General features: G+C 62.4%; 1 protein-coding gene across 2 annotated transcripts in view; it reads left to right on the top strand.

Moving 5' to 3' along the window:
• Positions 1–4,180: 4,180 nt before the first annotated feature.
• The window catches only part of BAHCC1 (BAH domain and coiled-coil containing 1), a 54,248-nt gene continuing 38,036 nt past the window's right edge, over positions 4,181–20,392 (top strand). For both annotated transcript variants that reach the window (XM_032870404.1, XM_032870403.1), the window contains exon 1: positions 4,181–4,370. In XM_032870404.1, the coding sequence (XP_032726295.1) occupies positions 4,196–4,370 (175 nt within the window). In that variant the 5' untranslated portion in view covers positions 4,181–4,195. The remainder of the gene's footprint in view (positions 4,371–20,392) is intronic.

Here is a 20,392-nt window from a genome sequence, read left to right as displayed (position 1 = left end):
GGCACGAGCTCCCGGCCGCGGAGGGCCGCGCAGCCAATCAGCGCGCCGGCTGCTCGGGGCTGAGTGGCACGAGCTTATTAGTATGCAGGGCCCGTGGCTCGCCGCGCCGGGCTGCAGGTTTGAGAGCCGCTCTGGATGGGCTCGCTAGAGTCGTTGTTGTGGAAGCGGTGCATTTACAGTGCAACAGTCAGCACATTGAAAATACCAATAGGAATACAAAACAAAGTCACATTTACTGATTTAATTGTATTGCATTCAATTGTATCCAGGAAACAGCCTCCAGTAAGTAACTGAAATTGCTTTCATTTTTTGTTTTTGTATTTTTATTATTATTTTATTTTTTATTTTGGCTTTGGGGATTTACATTTTTTTCTTTTTAGCAAGAGAAATTCAGGGTTGCGATGTTAAGAAGTATATATCTTCCCTTTAAAAAATCCGTTATAATGTCGAGTAGGCTTTTTTTTTTTAAAAGATGGACTATATATAAGCGATTTTTTTTTCCTCTGAAAAATCTTATCGATCGGCTTAAAATTCCCCCCCGTAACGCGTCCTTGCTTTGCTCTGAGCGCTTGTTGTCTCGATCGACACCCAGCATTAAAAATAAATAACCGCGACAGGCCCGGGACCGCCAGGCTGCGTCCAGCGCGAGCTGCGCGGGTGGCTCCGGGCGGCCGTGGGCGAGGACCCGGGCGCCGCCAACGCGAGCCGGGCTCCCGCGGCACCACGGACGGATCCCGGTTGTTCGCCCCCCACCTCGCTCCCCCTCGCGAGCCGCAGCGGCTCGGCCCCGCCCGGTCGCTCGGCGGCCCTGGGAATGTGCGGGCTCGGGGAGGCTGCGGCGGCGCGGGCCGCTGGCCGGAGGGGTTTTCCGGCCGCCCTCGAGGGGCCGCGGTGGGGAGCGGTGATGTGAGTTCTTCGGATTTCGCTTTCCAGAGCGTAATTCATTGCAGAACATTTCAGAAATTCTTTTCCTGGGAGGCGGGGGTGCCGAGGACGGGGAAGGGGGACAGGAGGGCAGCGCAGCGGGGCGTTTTCGCCGCGTGCGTCCCGGGCAGCGCGCGGGGCTCGGGCCACCGTCGGCCCGGCGGGGTCTGCGGGCGAGTGCGCCCTGGGGGCGCGGGTTTCCGCGCGGCCCGGGCCCTCCGTCCTCTCCCGCGGGGGCGGGCGCGGCCGTTTCGCAGGGAGCGGGTTCTGCGGAGGCGCCCGAGCCGACCGCGCCCCGGTGCGCCCCTGGCTCTAGCCCAGCCTGCAGGCCCCACGGCGTCCGCGCGCTGCGAGACTGCGCCGCAGGGACGCGCAGAGAGGGTGCTCCGAGCCCCAGGGCGGCCGAAGCGGCGGCGCGTTGTTTTGGTCCTTCGGCTAGAAGCGAGGCAGACCCCAGGAACCCCGGATTCAGGAGCGCGCGAGCCACGCAGAGTGGGGGCGGCAGCTCTGGGGACCGAGCCCGCTCCCCCGGGGAGGAGCCCAGCGTCCCAGCGGTCCGAAGTTCGGTTCTTTCCAAACCGTGCTCGTCGCCGTTCCTCCGCCCGGAGCGAGGCCCCTGACCCCGCCGCGTTCGTTGCGTTCCCTGCTCTAGACCCGCCAGGCCCGTGGCCGCGGCCTGCGGCGGCGCTGAGGGAGGGGGCTGCAGCCCCGGCACCGGCGGGGGGCGGCTCCGCGGCTTCGGGTGCGGGCCGCGGCGGCCGCGCGTCCCCGCCCAGCGCCGTCCTCCTTCGGGGCTCCGCAGGCCCAGGGCCGCCCGCCGGCTGGCGTGGAGGCGCCGCGCGGCCTCTTCGGGAGCGAAGAGCACAAAGGGAAGTCCCTCCTGCCCCGTAGGAATCGCAGCTGCAGGGGCGGGCGACCGTCCTCGCGCCCTCAGGGTGCGTAGCGAGTCTGGCGGGACCGTGAGCCCGCGACCCGGCCGCGGGGCGCGCGAGACTGAGACCGCTGCGCGCGGCCGAGCCCGCATCCCGAGAATCGCTAGCTGCTCGCGTCGCAGTCCCCTGCGGGAAGAAAGGACCCATGAACAAAAGCTTAGCGCGCACGAGTCCCCGGAGGCCGCCGGCAAGCCTCGCGCCCCCGCGGGCGCAGTCCCTGCCCTCGGCGCCTTTGAAGCCGCAGGTTCCAGACCTCCCTCTCCTCCTTCTCTGTCTTTGTCCCTCCCCGAGACCCCCGGCCCGGGCCGCCCCTCCCCTGACCCGGCGCCGGCAGCCCGCTCGCCGGCGCTGCCCTGGCCCTGGAGGCGCGGCGCTCGCTTTGCAGGCCCGCGCGGCGGCGAGCCGGTTTGTTTGTTAGACCCGGGCAGAGAGCCGGCGATCCCTGGAGGCGAGGGAACCCCAAACCCCTTTGTATGAAATTGAGAGACAAAGAGAACTCTTTGTGCAGGTCCCATTTATTTACAATGCGAAAGTTCTCCGGATAAATATGGAGAAAAGCTTATCAGCTGAGCAAATATGTGTTCACTTAATACATTATGTTTTCGGTTATAGATTAAATCAAACACAAAATAGTCTGCAAATAAGACGTTGTAGAGCCCGTAGCGCTCGACACGGCCGTCTAAACTGGTGTTCGCGGCCTGGAGAGCATCCTAGTGGCTGTGCTGCCACGGCGGGACGGCAGGAAGGCAGGAGCCGGGCTTTCCGCGGGGTTCGCCAGCGAGAGTACCGAGCCTGCCCCTGTCCCTTCGGCGGGAGCTGACACCGAACGCCGAAACAATGCAGATTGAGGAAGACGAGGGGAAATATGCAAAGTGAAAGCGGTCCACGCGCGCGCCTGGTCGTGCAGTTTCTGTCGCCGGGTCCGTGTTTCCCCACTCGGCCTCCCAGTGCACTCCCCTGGCCGCGTGGGGGTGGAAGGAAGGGAGGCGGGGGTGTTTTTAAGTGGCTTTGCCGGGAGGGGGAAACCCAGGGCTGAGTCCCGGGGTCTGCTGGGCCCTGAGCTGGGGCGAAGGTTGAGCGGGGCCGGGCCGACTCCCCGCGGCCGGAGGGCTGAGCCGGCCGCCGCAGACCCCCGCGTGCCCGGGCTGCGCGGCCGCTCGGAGACCGACTGGGCTCGGCGACCCGGGGCAGGCGCTGCAGGGAGGAATTCTGTGGCCGATTCGGGGCGCCAAGAGAGAACACTTTCTGACTCTCAAAGCATCCCCCACCCTACCCCACCCCCGCCCAAAAGTCCCCAGTCCGCAGAGGAAGATCCTGGGCGAATTTGATTGGGGGGGCGGGGTAATTGTTCCAGCCTAGCCGGGAAGCTCCCGGCTCGGGGACCGCAGGCCGGGCACTGCGGCGTGGCCGCCCAGGTGACACCGGCGGCGGACGCAGACTCCTGGGACACTGGAGAGCTGCCCCGGGTCCCGGCTCGGTGCTGGGGGTGGGGGCCTTGTCGGGGGCGGCGGGTTCTAAAGAATGGGCCGAAAGACGCATGGGGGGATGGGAACAGGGGAGAAAGGAAGGTTATAAAAAAAAAAAACAACTCTTGAGTTACAATCAATAAAATTACTCGCTTAATTAGCATGGTTATTCGGTTAAGCGGAATGTAGTAAAAGCTGGACCTCGGAATAAGGGGGGATAGGAAAAAGGCGAGCGTGGACCTCAGGCCTTTTCCTCCGAGACACCTCTGGGCAGCGGGGGAGGGGAGGGGGTGTGCGTGTGAGTGTGTGTGTCTGTGTGTGTGTGCGTGATGGCTTCGCAGATTTGGGTTTTTATCACCCAGCGGAGCCAGCCCTTTTGCCGCGGCGGCCTCGCCGCAGGGACCTGCGGAGACGCGAAGGGGAAGCGGCGAGCGCTGCAGCCGGGTTCCCTCAGGCTCTTCGGGGCCGAGTGCGGCCGGGACGGTGCGTCTGCGCGCGGGGTCCAGGCGGCCCGGGTGGCCCGGCGCGCGCGCAAGCGGCGGGAGACGCGCGGACTGCCCCGGGTCCGGCCGGCGGGCGGGGCGAGGACCCCCCCCCCCCCCAGACGAGCCAAGCCCCCAGAGTCACCGAGTCTCTTCTGCTTGCCTCCGCAGACTATGGACCTGAACGGCGGCCGCCGGCTCGGCGCGCGGCTGCCCGCCGAGGAGCCCAGTCCGCCGGCGTGCTGACCCGCCCGCCAACCCGCCGCTGACCCCGGACGCCGCCTCCTCCGCGCCGCCCGCGCGCCGCCCGCGCGCGCCGAGCCGCCCCGGGGCCCCGGCCGCGCTGCTCCCCGGAGGCGGCGGCGGGCCGGGGCCGGGGCCGGGGCCCGGCATGGATGGCCGCGACTTCGCGCCGCCGCCGCATCTGCTGTCGGAGCGCGGGAGCCTGGGCCACCGCAGCGCCGCCGCCGCGCGCCTTGCCCCCGCCGGGCCGGCCGCGCAGCCCCCCGCTCACTTCCAGCCCGGAAAGTACTTCCCGTCGCCGCTGCCCATGGCTTCGCACACAGGTCAGTGCCGGCCGGGGCGGGCGCGGGAGAGGAGGCCCAGCCGAGAGGCGGGCACGGTCCGGGGGAAACGGGCGCGCGCCCCTCCTCTCCATGGAGCCTTCCCGGGGCAGCTTCGCTTTCATTTCCCCGCCGGGGCCGCGGTGGCGGGGCCCCGAGCCGCCTCGCCGCGGTTTAGAGCGGCCTTGCCGGGGTCCCCAGGGTCTCGGAGGGCAGCCCCGGAGCGGGCTAAAAATAAAGCCTTCCCCTCCTGCCCCCTCCCCCACCCCTTCCTGCAGAAAAACCAAACTCCCCCGGAAACCTCGTTTCTGCATTCTGCATTCACATCCTTGAGACATTCCGGGGCCGGGACAACGAGGCACTTTCTGCGGGAACAAAACGGCTGTTGTGCCTGGGGGCGGGGGGCGCCGCGGCCGGCGGATTAGGGCGGTGTGCGCGCGGGGTGCGCGCTAATAGGGACTGCTGGTGTAAGACGAGCAAATCCTGTTTCTATATAAAGCCTTGAAGTGTCAGGGTGAGAATGGGTTTGCAGGGGCTGCCTGGGCTTTAACAAGTGCGTCCGGTATCCTGCTAAAGCCGGACAGAGCGTGGCTGCAACGCGGCCGAGGCTCGCGGCCCGCCGCCCCGGGGGAGCGCAGCGCGGGGCGCCTGCCTGGCTGGGGGCGGCGCGAGGCCGCCTCGGCGTTTCGGTGCAGGCGAGTGCGCGGCGAATTTGCTCCAAGAGGAGTGAACCGGCCTGGCCTGCGTTCCCGTCCTGGAGGATCCCCTTCCGCGGAGCGTTGCTCCTGGGCAGGGCTGACCCAGGCCTCCCGAGCGGCCCTCGCCCCTCCGGGGCGGCTCTCATGTTACCGTTGAGGAAGGTCAGGGGAGAGGCAGCGGGGAGCCCAGGGGCGGCTACCTCGAGGAGACCCTGGAGGTCACCGGCCTTAGCCCGCAGAGTTTGCAGGAGTAAGGTTTGGGGCTTGGTGTGGGGGCCTGCCGGTCAGGCTTGAAGGCTGGCTTGCTTTTGTTTACAGTTTGTTCTAAACATCGGAAATGCTGTTTGCCGCTTTTTTGGGTTTGTTTGTTAATTTGGCAGTAACAGTTATTATTGCTAGCTTGATGAACTGTGAATACTAATAAAATTATATCTGCTTTAATGGGATTACAATTAGTGTGTGGATTAAAACGGATGGAAGACTCGGGCTAGAAGGGAAAATGTCAGAAGGGAGGGCAGTCAAAGAAAAACATAAATTTCCTAAAAAGAAAAAAATATGCAAAATTCCTTAATTACTAATGGGCTTTTAGCATGTACAACACGGAGAGGTTCAGAAAGTTAGATGGAGGCGGGAGCAGAGGGGCTGGGCTCCCAGGCGTCCTGTACTCAGCCCCGGGTGAGGGGCCTCCGCGAGGCTGCCCTTCTTCAGCTCTTTCTTGCTGTTCCTCTTTCTGTCCTTTTCTTTTCTCCTCTCTAGATTTATAACTTGAAAGAGGAAACGTACTTGCTTGGGAAATTGGTGATTTAAAAATACCTGTGCTGTCCCTGGAGTTAGTGACTCTGCTGCCTCCGGTTTGGAGGTGGTGCTCACCCAGAGCAGCCTACATTGGGGGGCTGCGGCGCGGGGCTCATGCTGGCCACTGGGATGGTGTAGCCTCTCTGCCAGCCCCTTTTCTCGGCTGCAGGCTTGCAGCCCTGCTGAGGGTGGGAAGGCTGAGCCTGCAGGTTGGGGGATGGGGAGGGAGGAGCTGCAACCTCCCCCCATGCCAGCGCTGTGCCTGCTAGCAGGGCAGGTAGGAGCATCACCGCCAGAAACGGAGGGTCTGGAAGGGCGCCTGATGCCTAGGCTTCCCCCAGGCTATCCCACTCTGGGGAGGCCCAAGCAGGTGGGATTCCCCATCCATTCAGGTCACGGCTGCCTCCCCGGTCCCCACTCCCAAACCTGCAGCCTAGCCTAGGTCTTGGTCAGCCGCCATGTCCTTTTTCTGCTGTTTCTGCCAGATGCAGGCATCACCAGGTCAGGTGGGAATGTGGTCGGGGTGGCCCGGACCATTGTCTTGATCTTTCCAAGTTTGACCACGTGGTTCTTGGAGCAGAGGCCATGCTGGGTTTGGAGATCCCGGGTGGGCCCTGGCCTGGTCTGTGTCCTTGACCTAGACCCAGCCCTCCTCCCCATATGCAGGGTGCTCCAGAGGGCGCTGGAGGTCCCCAGGGCATCCTCCGAGGGGGGCTGAAGGGCCACGTGTTCCCTGTTCCTGGAGGCCATTTCCACCCCCTGGGGGACCAGAGTGCTATTGTGTTTGGAGGTGTCCGACCCATTAGTGACGGAAAGGCTGGCCCGAATGGGCGTCCAGTGAGAAATGTCTGCCGCTGAAAGCCTTTTGAAATTGCTGAAAGCCAGAAGATTGTATTGGTTTTTAAAATTTAGCTACATCTTTTTTTTAAAGGAATTATACCCCAGATCACTTTGCTTTGGTCTGTATCTATGTATGATCTAGTTTAGAAAGAAAAAAAGTATAATTAAGTTAAAAACGTTTTTTTCCCCATTTGTGTGCGGATTTCCAAATGGCTAGTTTGGCGGACTTTCTTCCCATTTCCGCAGATGGCCTCCGATCCTCAGGCCGGACCAGGCTGGCCGCAGCCTAGCCGCCCCTCCCTGCCCGCACTGCTCCGACTGCCCTCAAAAGGAAAATTGCCCTGAAGCTCCTTCCTATGTGTCCAGGTCTAACCGGGAGTGGGGTCCAGCCACCAAGGATGGAGTCCCAGCTTCCCAAGACTCATTATCCCCGGCACGGCCCCGCGGGGCTGAGTCAAGGGGCTCCCTGTCTCCCCCCACCTCCCCCCCCCCGCCCCCGCCTGCCTGTGCTGCCCCACCCAGTGCTTTCAAGATGTCAGCTTGAGGACCCTGATGGGACGTTGGGCTCCAGGGTTTCTTCTATTGTTTTTCTAAAAATGAAAGTGCTGGTAGCTTTACAATCGGCCTGTAGGGTTTTATGGTAAAGTGCTGTTCCAGTAACCTTGTCACCAAAAGGTGCAATTAAAATGTTTGGAATCATTATTTTTAGTGCAATGTTAGATTTTGTCTCTAATACAGATGGTCCAGAGGCAAAGCTGTGAAGTCTAGGGGAAAAAAAAAAAAAAAAGAAAATCAACAACGCATCAACCCAAGATTTTCCATCAGCACTACCGCCTGGAGCGGTTGGGGACCGCGCCTCTCCCGGCTCCTTTCAAAAAGAGGCGGCGCGGCCTGGGAGAAGCCGGTCCCCACCCCCTCTTCCGGCCGGGTCAGCGCCTGTCCTCCATCCTTCTCTGTCCACCCCCCGCCTTGGGCTGAGCCTCCAAGAACCACCGGGCCTCTGCCCAAGACAGGCGGAGGTGCCGATTTCCGCAGTCTGGCTGTGGGTTCGGTTTTCCTCTCTGCCTCTTCTCTTGTCTCTTTCGGGGTGTAGACGGCCCGGCCTGGAGGCCAGGGGCCGCGGGGAGGGGGGCGTTGGGAATAAACAGGGCGGCAGCAGGTCCCTTCTGTCAGGAGGTCGGCAGACTCCTTCCCTGCTTAAAGGCGTTTCGGATTGCCAACCTTGAAAAGAAAGAAAGCAAAACGCACTAGAGGAAGAAAGATAATTTCCTAGTGTGAAAAGACCCCATCAAAGGTTCCCCCTCCCTCATCATGTGATATTTTTTTGTAAGGAAAAAAATACATTTTCGTAAATACCTCATTAACTCAATGACACGATGGTGTTTCTGCAACAGTTACCAACATTAAGTAGGTGTGAAAAGAGTTACTTTCTGAAGACTCTACCCATCCTGCTTGGGAGGTGACAGAACCAGACATCAAAGCGGGCCGCCCCGCTGCAGAGCCCCGGGGATCCGGCGGCCGCGTAGACCAGCCCGGCCACAGCGGCCCTGCCCGCCCCTCCGAAGCCATTTTTGGAATGTGGGTTTTTTCTCAGTGGGGCTTGCGCTGCCCATGTCTGATTATTGCCTATAAGGATCTTCCTATAGGAATATCCAGGTCACGTGAGTAATAAAACAAATTAGCCAGCGAGGCAGGGAGCGGCCTCGTACAGATAGCACATCTCCCCAGGAAAACACACGCACCCCAAACGCTGCCCGGTTATTCTTAGAAATCTCCCTCCTCTGCCTCGAGCCTGGGTTCAGCAGCCCGCACAGACAGGACCGAACGCATAGGAGTCTGTTAGAATAACATGGATGAGGCTAAAAATACCCCTCAGAAACACACATAAAAAAGCCAAATCCAACAACAGAACGAGCTAAAAATATTCCAGGCTTTGGCAAAGAGCACAGAGTTAAATAAATTATACAAGAGCCATTCATGGGAGCAAGTCGACTTTCTCTCTTACGGGAACTTGGTTCAAGCTAATAAAAATAATAATTTACTGGCCACTGAGCTTTGCATGAGTTTAAATTTAATTGGTGGGGTTTCTGGCGTTTGTCACTTCTTGGCGATTATTAGTGGCTTGCCCTGGCCTGGGGCGGGGTGGGGAGGGGGCACCGGGCCTGGGGTCCCTGGAAGCACAGGATGGCCTCTCCTCTGGAGGACGGCCTGGGTGCAAGGGCACGATGGCCCCCGGAGGCCAGGCGGAAGGAGGAGGGAGGTTGGAGGGCTGGGGGGGGGGCGGTCAGGGGAGGCAGAAAGGAGATGGGCTAGGTGCGGCTGTTTTAATTTGATAAACGATCGTACACCTTTAAGAGTGTGTTTTAACAATCAAGATACACTCCAGCAAGTTGATAGGATGTTCGCTGTCAACTTACATATGTCATCAGAGCGGGCTGTGAGCATAAATAACGCAGAGTGTGCGGCAGCCTCGGCGGGCACGGGCAGGTAGCACCCCTGTCCCCTGGCTGGCGCTTCTCTCTCCTGGTGCCTGGGGTCAGTGGGCACAGGAGGATAGGAGTAGGGGGGACACGTTGGTGGAGGTCTTTCCTCTTCAGGGAGGTCTCGGGTCTCCCCGCCAAAATAAGAGTTCGGTCGTCTTGCTAGAGAAGCCTTGCGGGAGGACCTGAGGCTGGTGACTTTGGGCAGCAGATGTCTACATTCAGCCACTTTAGGAATGTCAAATTTGCACCCAGGGATTAGGGTCCGAGTAATCCCCTTTGGTCTCTTCTCTTTCTCCGTTGTTCCTTAGAGGACCGCCCCTGGAAATCCCTGCTGGCTCTCCTAACCCCTAAAAGACTACACTTCCCAGGATGCCCCTGGTCCAGCTCTGGGGTGGGGGTGGTTCCCAGGCACTGAGAGTTCAGCCAGTGCCACTGAGAATGAGTGCTTTCCAGGAGGGCAGAGAGGGTCCTTGGTCACCACCCCCCTGGATCCCCCCTTGCTTGCCTCCTGGAAGAGGCTTCTGGGCCCCGGCAGTGGGCAGCTGCCCCGAAACCTTGGACCTGCATGGCCGCTATCTTGACTGGTGTGACCAGAGTCCCTGGGGATTCCCACCAGTGCCCCTCCCCATTTCAGCCCACGCCTCGTGCCTCCCTTCGGCGTGGCCTTCTCAGAGGGGCCCTGGTCTCCTCCTCGAGGACTGGTGTGGAAGGGATGCCGGGTTCCCTGCCTGGCCCCCAGGCTGGTCTCTGTCCTGGAGTCCCACGAGAACACCCTTCATAGCCTTTGGCGTGGCGCCTTCTCCCAGTCTCAAGTCCTCAGTCCTTGCCCAAGCCAGGCGGGTTTGCGCGCAGCCTGGGAGCGACGTCTGGCAGAAACCGTCCCCCCAGGACAGATGCCCTGGGCTTCTAGGACGGCCCGGCTCATGATCACCTGTCCAAAGAAGGTTCTCAAACTGGCTGCCACCTGCAGCCCCCTGGAGAGGGGGCCTGTCCCAGGTGCCCCTTGGAGACAGCCTGCCCCCTGCCAGGTCCCCCCACTGCGATGTCCTCCTGCGTCACCCCATTGCTTTCTCCATGCGTGACTTCAGAGTGGCAGGAAGCACAGGGCGCACCCCCTTTGGCAGATAGGCCGTGTGTTCTGATGGCCCCCCAGCCCGCAGCCCGCTCGGCCACCAGGAAGCCGCTCCCGGGTGCCCCAGCCCCCACTAATCTCTGGGGCCTCCTTTATCATCCCAGAGACTGGGCGGCAGTGAGGGGATCGCCACAAAATCCAAGCCTGCTCACAGCGTCCCGAACACGTCCCACCAGCCCCGCCAAGAAGGGGGGGCTGCCGCTCCACCGTGACTCTGACGTTCTCACGGGGTAATACACCGCTTGGATCCCGCAGGTCTGTGGGACAGCCGGCTGCCTCTGTTTGTTGTCATATACGATATGGGTGCGTCCTGCGGCCCTTGAGCAGCTGCCACCAGAGGCCCCAGCTACCCTGGGGGGGGGTGGGGGAGGGTCGCTGGAGGAGCCGCGTGGGCCCGGCGGGGAGGCGTCCAGCACTCGTGCTGGGAGCCAGGGGCTGGCATCCCAGGGCCGAGGGCCGCCGCCGCAGCTGTCTGGGTGATTAGGTTCCAGATGGATTCAGCCAGGAAGCGGTTTTTTCACTCTGACCTGGGCTGGGGAGAGGAGGAGAAGGGAACAAACAGGTGGGTTGGGTTCCCTCCCCCCTCTCCTCCTCTCCCCTCCCTGGCCCCCCAACAAAGAGTCCAATGTCTTTAGATGCAAAGGCTTTTGAGGCTCGGTGGGGGGAGGGAGACCCACTGTGTGCCTGGAACTGAAAGGAAAGAGGAAGCAGCCCCTCCCCCTCCCTAGGGCAGGAACTTGGTTTTCCACTGGAAATATCCAGAAATGGGGGAGGGGCGGAGAGGACCCCTGTGCTGCCCATAGAAGCCTCTAAGCAGCTAGCTGGGATCCCTGAGGGCGGCCTGGGAGCAGCGCCCTGTTGGGGCATCCCGCCAAGAACGAGAGTCCCAGGGTGAATTACGTCAGGACTATACTGCCGGGGCCATCTTCCCGGGAGGGCAAGTCATGGCTGGGTCCCTCTGCGGGTTCCTCAGGGAAGCCAGGGGCTTTCCTCCTGGGCACAGCCACAGGCGGCTCGGGGAGTGGGCAGCGGGGTGGCCCGTCCTTCGCGGAGGAGGGTGTACTGGAGCCCAGCTGGGCAGGGGTGAGAAGAAGGCCCGCTAGGGACAGCTGGACAGGAGACCCGAGCAGCGGAGCCCAGGGTGGGGACGCAGTGGTGGGAGTGGGAGGGGGCTGGGCCAGCGCTGCCTGCCTGGCACCCGTCCACCGCAGGACGGGCTCCACCTCGGGCACCGACGACAGCCCCTGCCTCCTGGCACAGCCCCCATCCCCTCTGTGGGCAGAGGTGGAGGCCCACCCCGCAGACTCCGACGGGGGCACTGGTGCATCTCCTGGCCGAGCTCACGTGTGCCCCCGTGCGTGGACGCAGGTCGCCTCCCGCTCACCCGTGCTCTCGTCGCCGGACAGGCCTTCACGCTCACACACAAGCAGCCTTCCAGGAATCCGATTCCGGCGCCCCTGGGAGAGCCAGCTGTCCGGTGACCTGAGTGCCTGCTGGTGCCACTTCCTGCCACCTGCTCTGTCCTTGAGGTCCTGGGCCCCCGGCAGGGTGGAGCCCACTTGGGGCCCTTGCTGCGCGGCTGGGCCCTGGGGAGCCGCGGACCATGCTTTAGCCCTTCTGTGCCTCTCCCACCGCGGCCCCGCGGAGACCCCCACTCCCCTTGCCAGAAGGGCTTCCCGTACGGAGTCCCCACCGTTCTTAGCACTCCCCGTCTGTGCCCAGCCACCCACGGGCTCTGGCCCCTTCAGGAGCTAGCCTGCAGCCAGGTCTCCAGGGGGCCGCGGACACAGCCGCCCGTGCCCAGACCTTGTCACAGGCTCGGCGCTGCAGCTGGCCCCACCGGGTCCGGGCCTCACCCACTCTCAGAGCCTCCCGGTGATCCTGCCGTGCGGCTCTACCTGGGCCCCCCCAGCCCTGAACGTGCCACGTTCTGCCCAGACTCCCCCTCTCCCTCTCAGGGGGGCCTCCCTGGGCCTCTGGCCCATCTCCCGTCCCACGGGCTGCACGGCCTCCCGGCCCTGACCTCCTGGGTGCCCTGTGCCCCCAGGCCAGCAGCGGGTTCTGCCCAGCTCCCCGGACCAGTGCTGGTCGAGTTGGAGCCCTTCCCCATGGGGCTGCAGAGTTCTAAGTCTGGGGTGTCCTCCATCCCTTCCTTTCTGCCGGAGCTGGGCCACCCAGGACCGTGGGGGCCCCCAGGTGGGGGTGCACTTGGGGAGCATGCGTGTGTCTGTGGATACAAGGAGAGCCTCGTCCGGGTTTTCTCCTGCAGTTTCACTCCCACATTGGAGAAGAGGGAAGATAAGGACCGTCTCTGGGAGAACGCAGTTAAGGGGAGGGGGTGGGGGACGCGCCAGGGTCCGCATTGACCCTTGGTCTCTTCACTAAAAACCAAGGTGCCCTGCCCGCCTACCTGAGCATGACATGGAGACGTGCATGCTGGCAGTGCCCTCTGCGTGTCCCCAGCCTGTGTGCACACCTCCCGGGGGCCAGGTCAGCTTCTCACCTTCCAGAAGCATTCTTCTGTCATTGGCAGAGGCCCCCAAGCTGTGTGTGCCACGTTTTAAAAGGTACGAGCACTAAACAGATGGACAGAGGAAGCTGTCCCCCTGTTAGTGTCACACCTGGCGGCGGGGGTTGGGGGTAGAGACCAGAGGCTTCACCTGATCCCTAGGGCACTGGTGAGTGATAAGGGATGCTGGGGAGGGCTGTCGCTCTCCTTCCTGGTGGCTGTGGGCGGCTGCCCAGGTGGTGGACTTGCGTGTGGTGGGGGCCACCAACCAAAGGAAAAGGAGGGCGCAGTGGAGACACGGGAGCTGGGAGAAGGCGGCTGTGGTTCTGTCTCCTTGCCCTGCACGGCATCTCCATCCCAGGCAGGCGAACCTTCACACGGTGCCACTTTGCTCTCTGGACCTTGGCGCCTGGCCTGGGAGGTGTGTATGGCGGGAATGGCCGTGTCCAGGCCTTCTGACTGCTGATCGCCCTTGCTCTGTCCCTTAGGAGCCCATCAGAGCTGGCTGGACATACACACTTGTACACACCCTGGCCCCAGGATGTGCCCAGAGGCCTGGAGAGAAAGTGACCAGTGCCTGTGTCTTGCAGGAGGGGCTGCCTCCCTGGGGACAGTCAGAGAGGCACATGGGGCACCTCCTGGGGGACCCCCTTCATGGGTCCCAGTCCCCCAGCTTCCTGTGGTGTCTGTCTAGAGGGCCTGGGGTCTTGAGCACAGAGGTAGAAAGCGGCACCCAGCTTTGGGGTCCTGCCATCCTTCCCCTGGCTGGCTTCTGCTTCCAGCGGCTGTCGCACGGGGCGCATCAGATGTGTCTGGGCTTTGTGGCCACAGGGTTTGACATCATAGGGCTGGAGGTGGAGATGCTGGGTCTGGGCAGGGCGGCCTGTGAGTTTGGGAGCCCCATAGATAGGGGTGCTGAGCACGTGTCTGGAGATCACAGGGAGCCGACCAAGGCCAGAGGCAGGATGGCCCATGGGAACTTAAGGTTTTTCTTTCTTTCTTCCTTTTTTTTTTTTTTTTTAAGATTTTATTTATTTACTTGACAGATAGAGATCACAAGCAGGCAGAGAGGCAGGCAGAGAGAGAAAGGGAAGCAGGCTCCCTGCCGAGCAGAGAGCCTGATGCGGGGCTCGATCCCAGGACCCTGGGATTATGACCTGAGCCGAAGACAGAGGCTTTTTAACCCACTGAGCCACCCAGGCGCCCGGCCCGTGGGAACTTTAGGCCGACGGCCCGGGGCAGGTCCCTGGGTGGGTCCGTGAGGAAGAATGCTTCTGTGAGCTTCTCTTTTACCATCACTTCTCTAATGTAATTTCTCTGTCTGAGCGGGAAGAGATGCTAGTCATATGGGGGCCAGGACTCCACCTTGAGCCGAGAGTGGGCCTGGGGTCTCTCCCTTCCCTACGCACCTGTCCCCGGCCCGCCCTCCTTGTCCTCAGCCCCCGAACCCTCCCCCACTGTAGATGTGCCCTGCAGCCTCCTCTCTGCTCCCCCTTTTCCATACCCCCAAACCCTGACCCCAGACTGACACCTGTACCCAGCCCTGTGGTTTGGGCCAATGAGAGTGAGGCTCAGTGAGGACAGGAGCTAGGGAGACCCCCAGGGAGGAAGTCGGGGGTTAACCACCGGCTTGCGCATGGGGACGGTCACCTACCCGCGGCGGGCGGGCTCCTCACGGAGTACAGGCGGCCTGGAAACTGAGGTCAGCGCTGGCCTCCCTTTCTCCTTCCTCCCTTCCTTCCTTCCCTCCATCCCCCTGTCCTCGGGCTCTCCATGGGCAGCCCTAGAGCCGAGCCTGTCTGTTGACCTAACCTGGGCGCATCTGCTGGGAGGCCCCGGTGGGTGGCCGGCCACCCTGACCCAGGCGTGTGGTGGCCCCAGGGGCGGTGGGTGGAAGATGTGTGTCCTCTGGAGACATCTCCCACTCCCCTTCCCCTCCACTGCCCACCTGCCCCCGAGGGAGCCCCGAGCTTCACGTGGTTTCTGGGCCTTCCTACTCCCCCTCTGCCCTGCGGACCCTCCACCAGCCTGAGCATCTCACTGAGGTCCTTCCCACAATCCTCCTCCCACAGTCCTGCTTCCCGCCCAGCCCCCTGCTCCTGCCTTCCCTGCCCCCCCCATAACCCTTGCCCATGCACTCAGCAGGGCACCAGCCCAGATGCCGCCTCCCCAGCACTCTCCAGGGCGCTGGTGGCCCCCAGGCGGCGGGTTCGGGACCGGGCCTGGACGTGACTATGGTGAGGGCAGAACTGGGGCTCCCACCTGCTTTTTGGCCTAAGCAGTGGCACCTTGTAGGAGGGTGACAGCAGATCCCTTCGTCCCTGGCCAGGGTGCACAGGAGGGAGTGGGAAGGAGCTGGCCTCTGAGCCTGCGGGACAGCCATCTTGCCCACTCAGCCTGCTGTGTACCCCGGCCACCCCGGCCAGCGGGTCACTCGTGGGCACTTTGCCTGAAGCCAGTCCCCTTTTTGAGACTTTTTGCATCCCTTTGGGCCTCCTAAAAATAAGCTTTTAATTTATTTTAAATTAACATTAGAATTAATTCTAAATTAAATTGTAATGCATCTTTAGGCCAGCTCTTTAAAAAGTCCTTAATGTGTGTGAATACAGAAAAGATTGGGAAAAGTTGGGAAGACGTTCATGAGACTGTCCCATCCTTCATAACCTGTTGTAGGTTTGATGGCATTTTAAATACCCAGCAGGAATCCGGAAAGATTAAGTCTGAAGGGTCCTCGAGTGGGAGGTGGGCAGACGGTGGGCAGACGGTCCTTAGAATGTCAGACGCAAAGGGGGGGGGCCAGGACGCGACCCCATGCAGGGGCCTCTGTGGCTCCTGGTGCCTGCAGGGATCAAGGGCTGAGGTGACCTTGGGCTTGGCTTGAAGGGAAGCTGGGGGGCACCTGTGTGTCTGTATTGCCGGGGTCAGGAGGTGGCCGTCCAGCCAAGATGGGGCTGGGGGAACTTCCCACGTAGACCCGGATGTCAGGCTTTTCTGCAGAAGCAGATCTGTACCCTGAGTTGCCGACTCCCCTCCTGATCCTTCCTGAAGTTTCCTTCTTTGCCCTGGGCTCCCCTGTAAATGTAGCAGCACCTCTCCCTGCCCAGGTTCTGTGGCTTCTCTATGCGTTAGTGAGCTATTGCTGTGTAACAGATCATCCCCAACTTGGCGGCTTAACACAGCCAACACGATTGCCTCGTACTCCCTGGGGGTCAGGAATCGGAGTCAAGGTGGCAGCCAGGGCTGTGGGCATCTCAGGGCTCAGCGGTTGGGGGGTCCCCTTCCAAGCTCCCCTGCGTGGCTGCCACAGGTCTCAGTTCCTTACTGGGGCCGGCTTGGGACAACGGTTCTGTAGAAGTAAGTCTAATCTCTCCCACGCCCAGGGGAGGGATTGCATAAAGGACCCCTCCTGAAGCAGTCACGGCCCCGGAGGCCCTGGGGATTGTCCCCTTGTTCCCCCCACCCTCCCGGGCTCCCTGCATGGGACCTGGCCCAGCCTCTCAGCCTCTGTCCCCTCTTGTCCAGCTCAGCCCCCTCCTTGCTCTGCAACTCTGTCATCACTTCCTCACGGTGACCCCTCCCTGGTCTGTCCCCTCCAGAAGCCTGCTGCCTGCTCTGTAGAGGACCCAGACCAAGGGGACCTGCTCCTCTGCAGGCGGGGCATGTTGTCCTCTGACCACCTGTGCAATGTCTGCTTCAAGACATGCCACTGCGGGGCGCCTGGGTGGCTCAGTGGGTTAAACTGCTGCCTTCGGCTCAGGTCATGATCTCGGAGTACTGGGATCGAGCCCCGCATCGGGCTCTCTGCTCAGGGGGGAGCCTGCTTCCTCCTCTCTCTCTGCCTGCCTCTCTGCCTGCTTGTGATCTCTCTGTCAAATAAATAAATAAAATCTTAAAAAAAAAAAAAAAAAAGACATGCCACTGGCAGTCCTTCGACTCGGCCTCAAAATGGCCTCAAGGATGGTGCAGGTCACTGAGAGATCCAAGGGCCATTGTCAGAGGCCAGGGTGCCTGGCCTGTGGTTTCCTCAGCTTCCAGGCTGGGCCGCGGTGGGGCTGGGTGACCCCGTGCATGGCGGGTGCTCTCCATAATTGTTTGTCTAGAGAATGACCTGGGCTAGAGTTTCCGTGTCCGGACGGAGCCCACGCTCCAGGCTGTGGCTTGGGTGACAGGGACGTGGCCTGGTGAGGTCTGGGCAGCACTCTTCACTGCTCTTAAGCCAGGTGCCTGCCCGGGGAGGTCAGTAGGTGCCCTGGGCTTACCTGCTCCTGCCCCTGCCCCTGGGAGCCAGTGCAGGTCGGGGCAGACCCTGGGAACCTCGCCAGGCCCTGCGTCCCTCTGAGGCTGCGTGTGAGGTGCCCTTTGGGGCCTTGTCCTGTCCGGGCCGCCCAGCACAAAGCCCCTTCCCTCCTCTGATTGTGTTGCACACAACACTTGCTCAGAGCTCAGGCTGTGAGTTGGGCTGAGGGGATCAGTCCTTAGGCTCAGGGACAAGTCCCCCGGGGCTGACGGGGTCCTAGTGACAAAGCTCAGTGAGACCACTTGCTTGCCCTGAGGTCACACTGGGAGCATGCGGGAGCACAGGGCTCGGGGCTGGAAGCCCAGGGCTGGTTCTCTGCCCCCATGCCTCCCGCCCTGGCCGCTGCAGGCCCCAGGCCTCCGGGATCCAGGGAGCGTAGGGCTGGACGCTGAGGTGGGAGCTGCAGGGGGCACTGCTGAGCCTTCCCTGGGGGGAGGGGATTCCTGCTGGGCTCCCCCAGTCATGGGCCCCCAGGGGCTCCCCTGGGCTGGCCGTCAATCCGGCCAAATTCTGGAAGCCACCCTTCCCGCCTCAGGGCTGCTCCTCTTCCAGGGGGTCTCGGATCCAGGGTCCGCTGTCCCCCACCCCAGAGCTGCTCTTCTTGCCTTCTAGAGTCCCGGGAAACACCATAGTTTCACCTCTGAGAAGTGAGGTTTCCCTTCTCCTTCGGCTTGCTGTTTCTAGAGCTGAGAATTCCTTATCTCTGTACTTCTAGAAGAAGCTGGAAGGATGCGGACAGCCCACAGGGCACACCCCATCCCGCACCTGCCAAACTGCCCTGCGAGCACCATGGGCCGAGCACTGTGGGCTGAGCACTATAGGCTGAGCACCAAGGGCCAAGCACCATGGGCCGAGCACTGTACACCCAGCACCACAGGCTGAGCACTGTGCACGGGGCCAGGTCTGTGCCTCCTGCCAGGAGCCAGGAGCAGCCCCAGGGGGAGCCAGGCCTTTTCCTGCTTCTGGCCCTGGGGACTGAGAGACAGTGGGGAGGGCTGGCCCTTCCGAAGTTCGGGCTCCCTGGAGGTCTGTGCCAGGAGAGGCCCAGGCCCCGGGTGGCTCGGCCCGCCTCTCTGTTGGGAGTGTCGGGTGTGGGTATGCTGGGCTGGCCAAGATCCAGTCTCCCTCCCGGGGCCCCTTGGGGATTTGGTCGCACTCAGTGGCTGGGGGGCCAGTCACCTTGGCTCTCTTGGCAGGACACCCCCAGGCCTTCACGCGGCCGAGAGCACAGGCTTGGCAGGCCTCCCCGGGTCCTCTTCCTCTGCCCGCACCTCCCCCCACACCGCCCCTGCACGGCGATGCAATCTTGCTGAGAAATACAGTATTTTTCGCTAATCAGACCCCCACCCTTTCCCCATCGCCTCCCTGACCCTCGTGTCTCACACCCCACAGAGCATTTGCCGGGGCTCACGTGCTCATCAGGACTTCCCTCCGCATCCCCAGTCTCTCCTGTTTGTGGCTTTTGCCCTGGGGTGCTCCCTGGCTCTCTGCCCTTCCCGCTGGTCTCCCCTCCTTCAGGGCCCCCCTACCCGGCCGAGAGCAGACTCCTGTGGCTGAGAGGCCCCCCCTCCTGAGCCGGTCCCCTGTCAGGACCCACGGGGGACTGGTGCCGACGAGGCCGGAGGCAGGACCAGCTTCCCCGGGGGGCTGGAGTCAGACGGCCTCACCCTAGAGTCCCTCTGGCCACCCGCCTTGCCCGCACCCCGTGCTCGCTGGGGCACCCGGGTCAGCCCGTTGCTGTTGCTTTGTTCTCCATCGGGTTGAGGTCCTGGGAACCCTAGACTTGCCCGGGGCCCACGCGGGCCCTGGGCCTCTTCTGCCGGGGCTGAAGGGTGTTGAGCCACTCGGGGGCGTGGCTGTGTGCTGAACGCAGGGCCCTGTGCGGGCCCAGGCTGAGTTTCGCAGAGGAGGCTGGTGCGAATGGGGCCTTGAGAAGTCAAGAGTCGGGAAGGGACGTGGTTTCCTGGAAGGGGCAGGAGGGTGAGCCCCGTACTTGCCGGAGGTGGCAGGGACACAAGGAGAGAGAGTGGCGCAGGCAGCAGGGACCCCCCGACCTTCTTGAGAGAGTACCGGTCTCTCTTTCTCAGAGACCAGAGGCTGGTGCGTGCAGCGACCTGCGGCGGTCTCGGGTCCCCCTCCTGGGCCCACACCAGGACACCGCAGCCCGAGCCAGCCCTGTTGGGAGTCAGGCCCTTGGTCCCCTGTCCTCAGGCACGAGGCCGCAGAAGCCGGCCCGAGTGCTTGCAGCGGCCAGGGGGAGCTCTCCCAGCCCAACACGGTAGCGACCCCACGGCCAGTGGTCGGGACCCCAGGGTGCACAGCTGTCCCTGTCCCATGTCCCACCATCACGGAGCTCCCGCCTGGGTATGGGTGCAGGGGGCTGGCTCAGCCTGTAGCCTCGTTCGGCGTCTTCGGGCGGGGACTTCACGCCCACCCGAGCCAGCCCAACCTCCGGGCCTTGCAGGGTGCAAGGTGGGAGCTGCAGGGGATGCTGGGGCAGGGGGAGGAAGCTCACGCCTGCCAGACGGCGGTCTAACGCCGGCCCATGCAGGACACTCGGGCCGGGTCCACTTGGCAGACGGGGAAGGGCTGGCCAGCAGGGCAAACTCCTCACCCTTCAGGCATGGAGGCTTCCGTTGGGGTCCATCCTGTGCCGGCGTGACCACTCAGACCAGACCCTGTGAGCAGACCTGCCTGGGCCTCTGTCTGACCACAGCTAACACAGGGCAGGTCCAGGGGAAGCTGGAAGGCATGGGGGCCCGGGCCCAGGGCACAAGGGGGCAGAAGACCAGCGTCTAGACCCGAGCGGCCACCTCCCTGGAGCTGGCTTCTTTCAAGATGGTGGGAAGGGAGCTGCCTTGCTTAGGCCGAGGCCACTCTTCCAGCTTGGGCATGCGGGGGTGGTGCTGACCAGCCCTGGTCACCTCCCCATGCCCCCCAATGCTTTCCTGCCCTTGGGAGTGTCCTGGAGGCGGAGGTGCTGGCTGCCTGCCAGCAAGGGTGTGCAGGGAAGGGAGGCTTCGGGAGAGCAGGGGCGAGCAACAAGGGGGTGGCCCTTGGCCGCTGCTGCCTGGACCCCCTGGCCGAGGGGCCTTCTGAGTCACTCTCAGCATCGAGTCCGAGGGCGGCCCCTTTGCCCAGCCAAAGGGCTAAATTTACCCTTTTAATAAGAACCAGACTTATATCCGATTTTCCTTTTCTTTTATTAGTTCTGGGCTGTTGGTGGTTGGGCCTCCCCTGTCATCTTGCCTCCAGTTTGTCAGCCGGGTGG

This window comes from Lontra canadensis, unplaced genomic scaffold (genome assembly GCF_010015895.1).
Source record: "Lontra canadensis isolate GAN:19392208 unplaced genomic scaffold, GSC_riverotter_1.0 scaffold41, whole genome shotgun sequence".
NCBI lineage: Eukaryota > Metazoa > Chordata > Mammalia > Carnivora > Mustelidae > Lontra > Lontra canadensis.
This window is presented reverse-complemented; position numbering and strand designations above follow the sequence as displayed.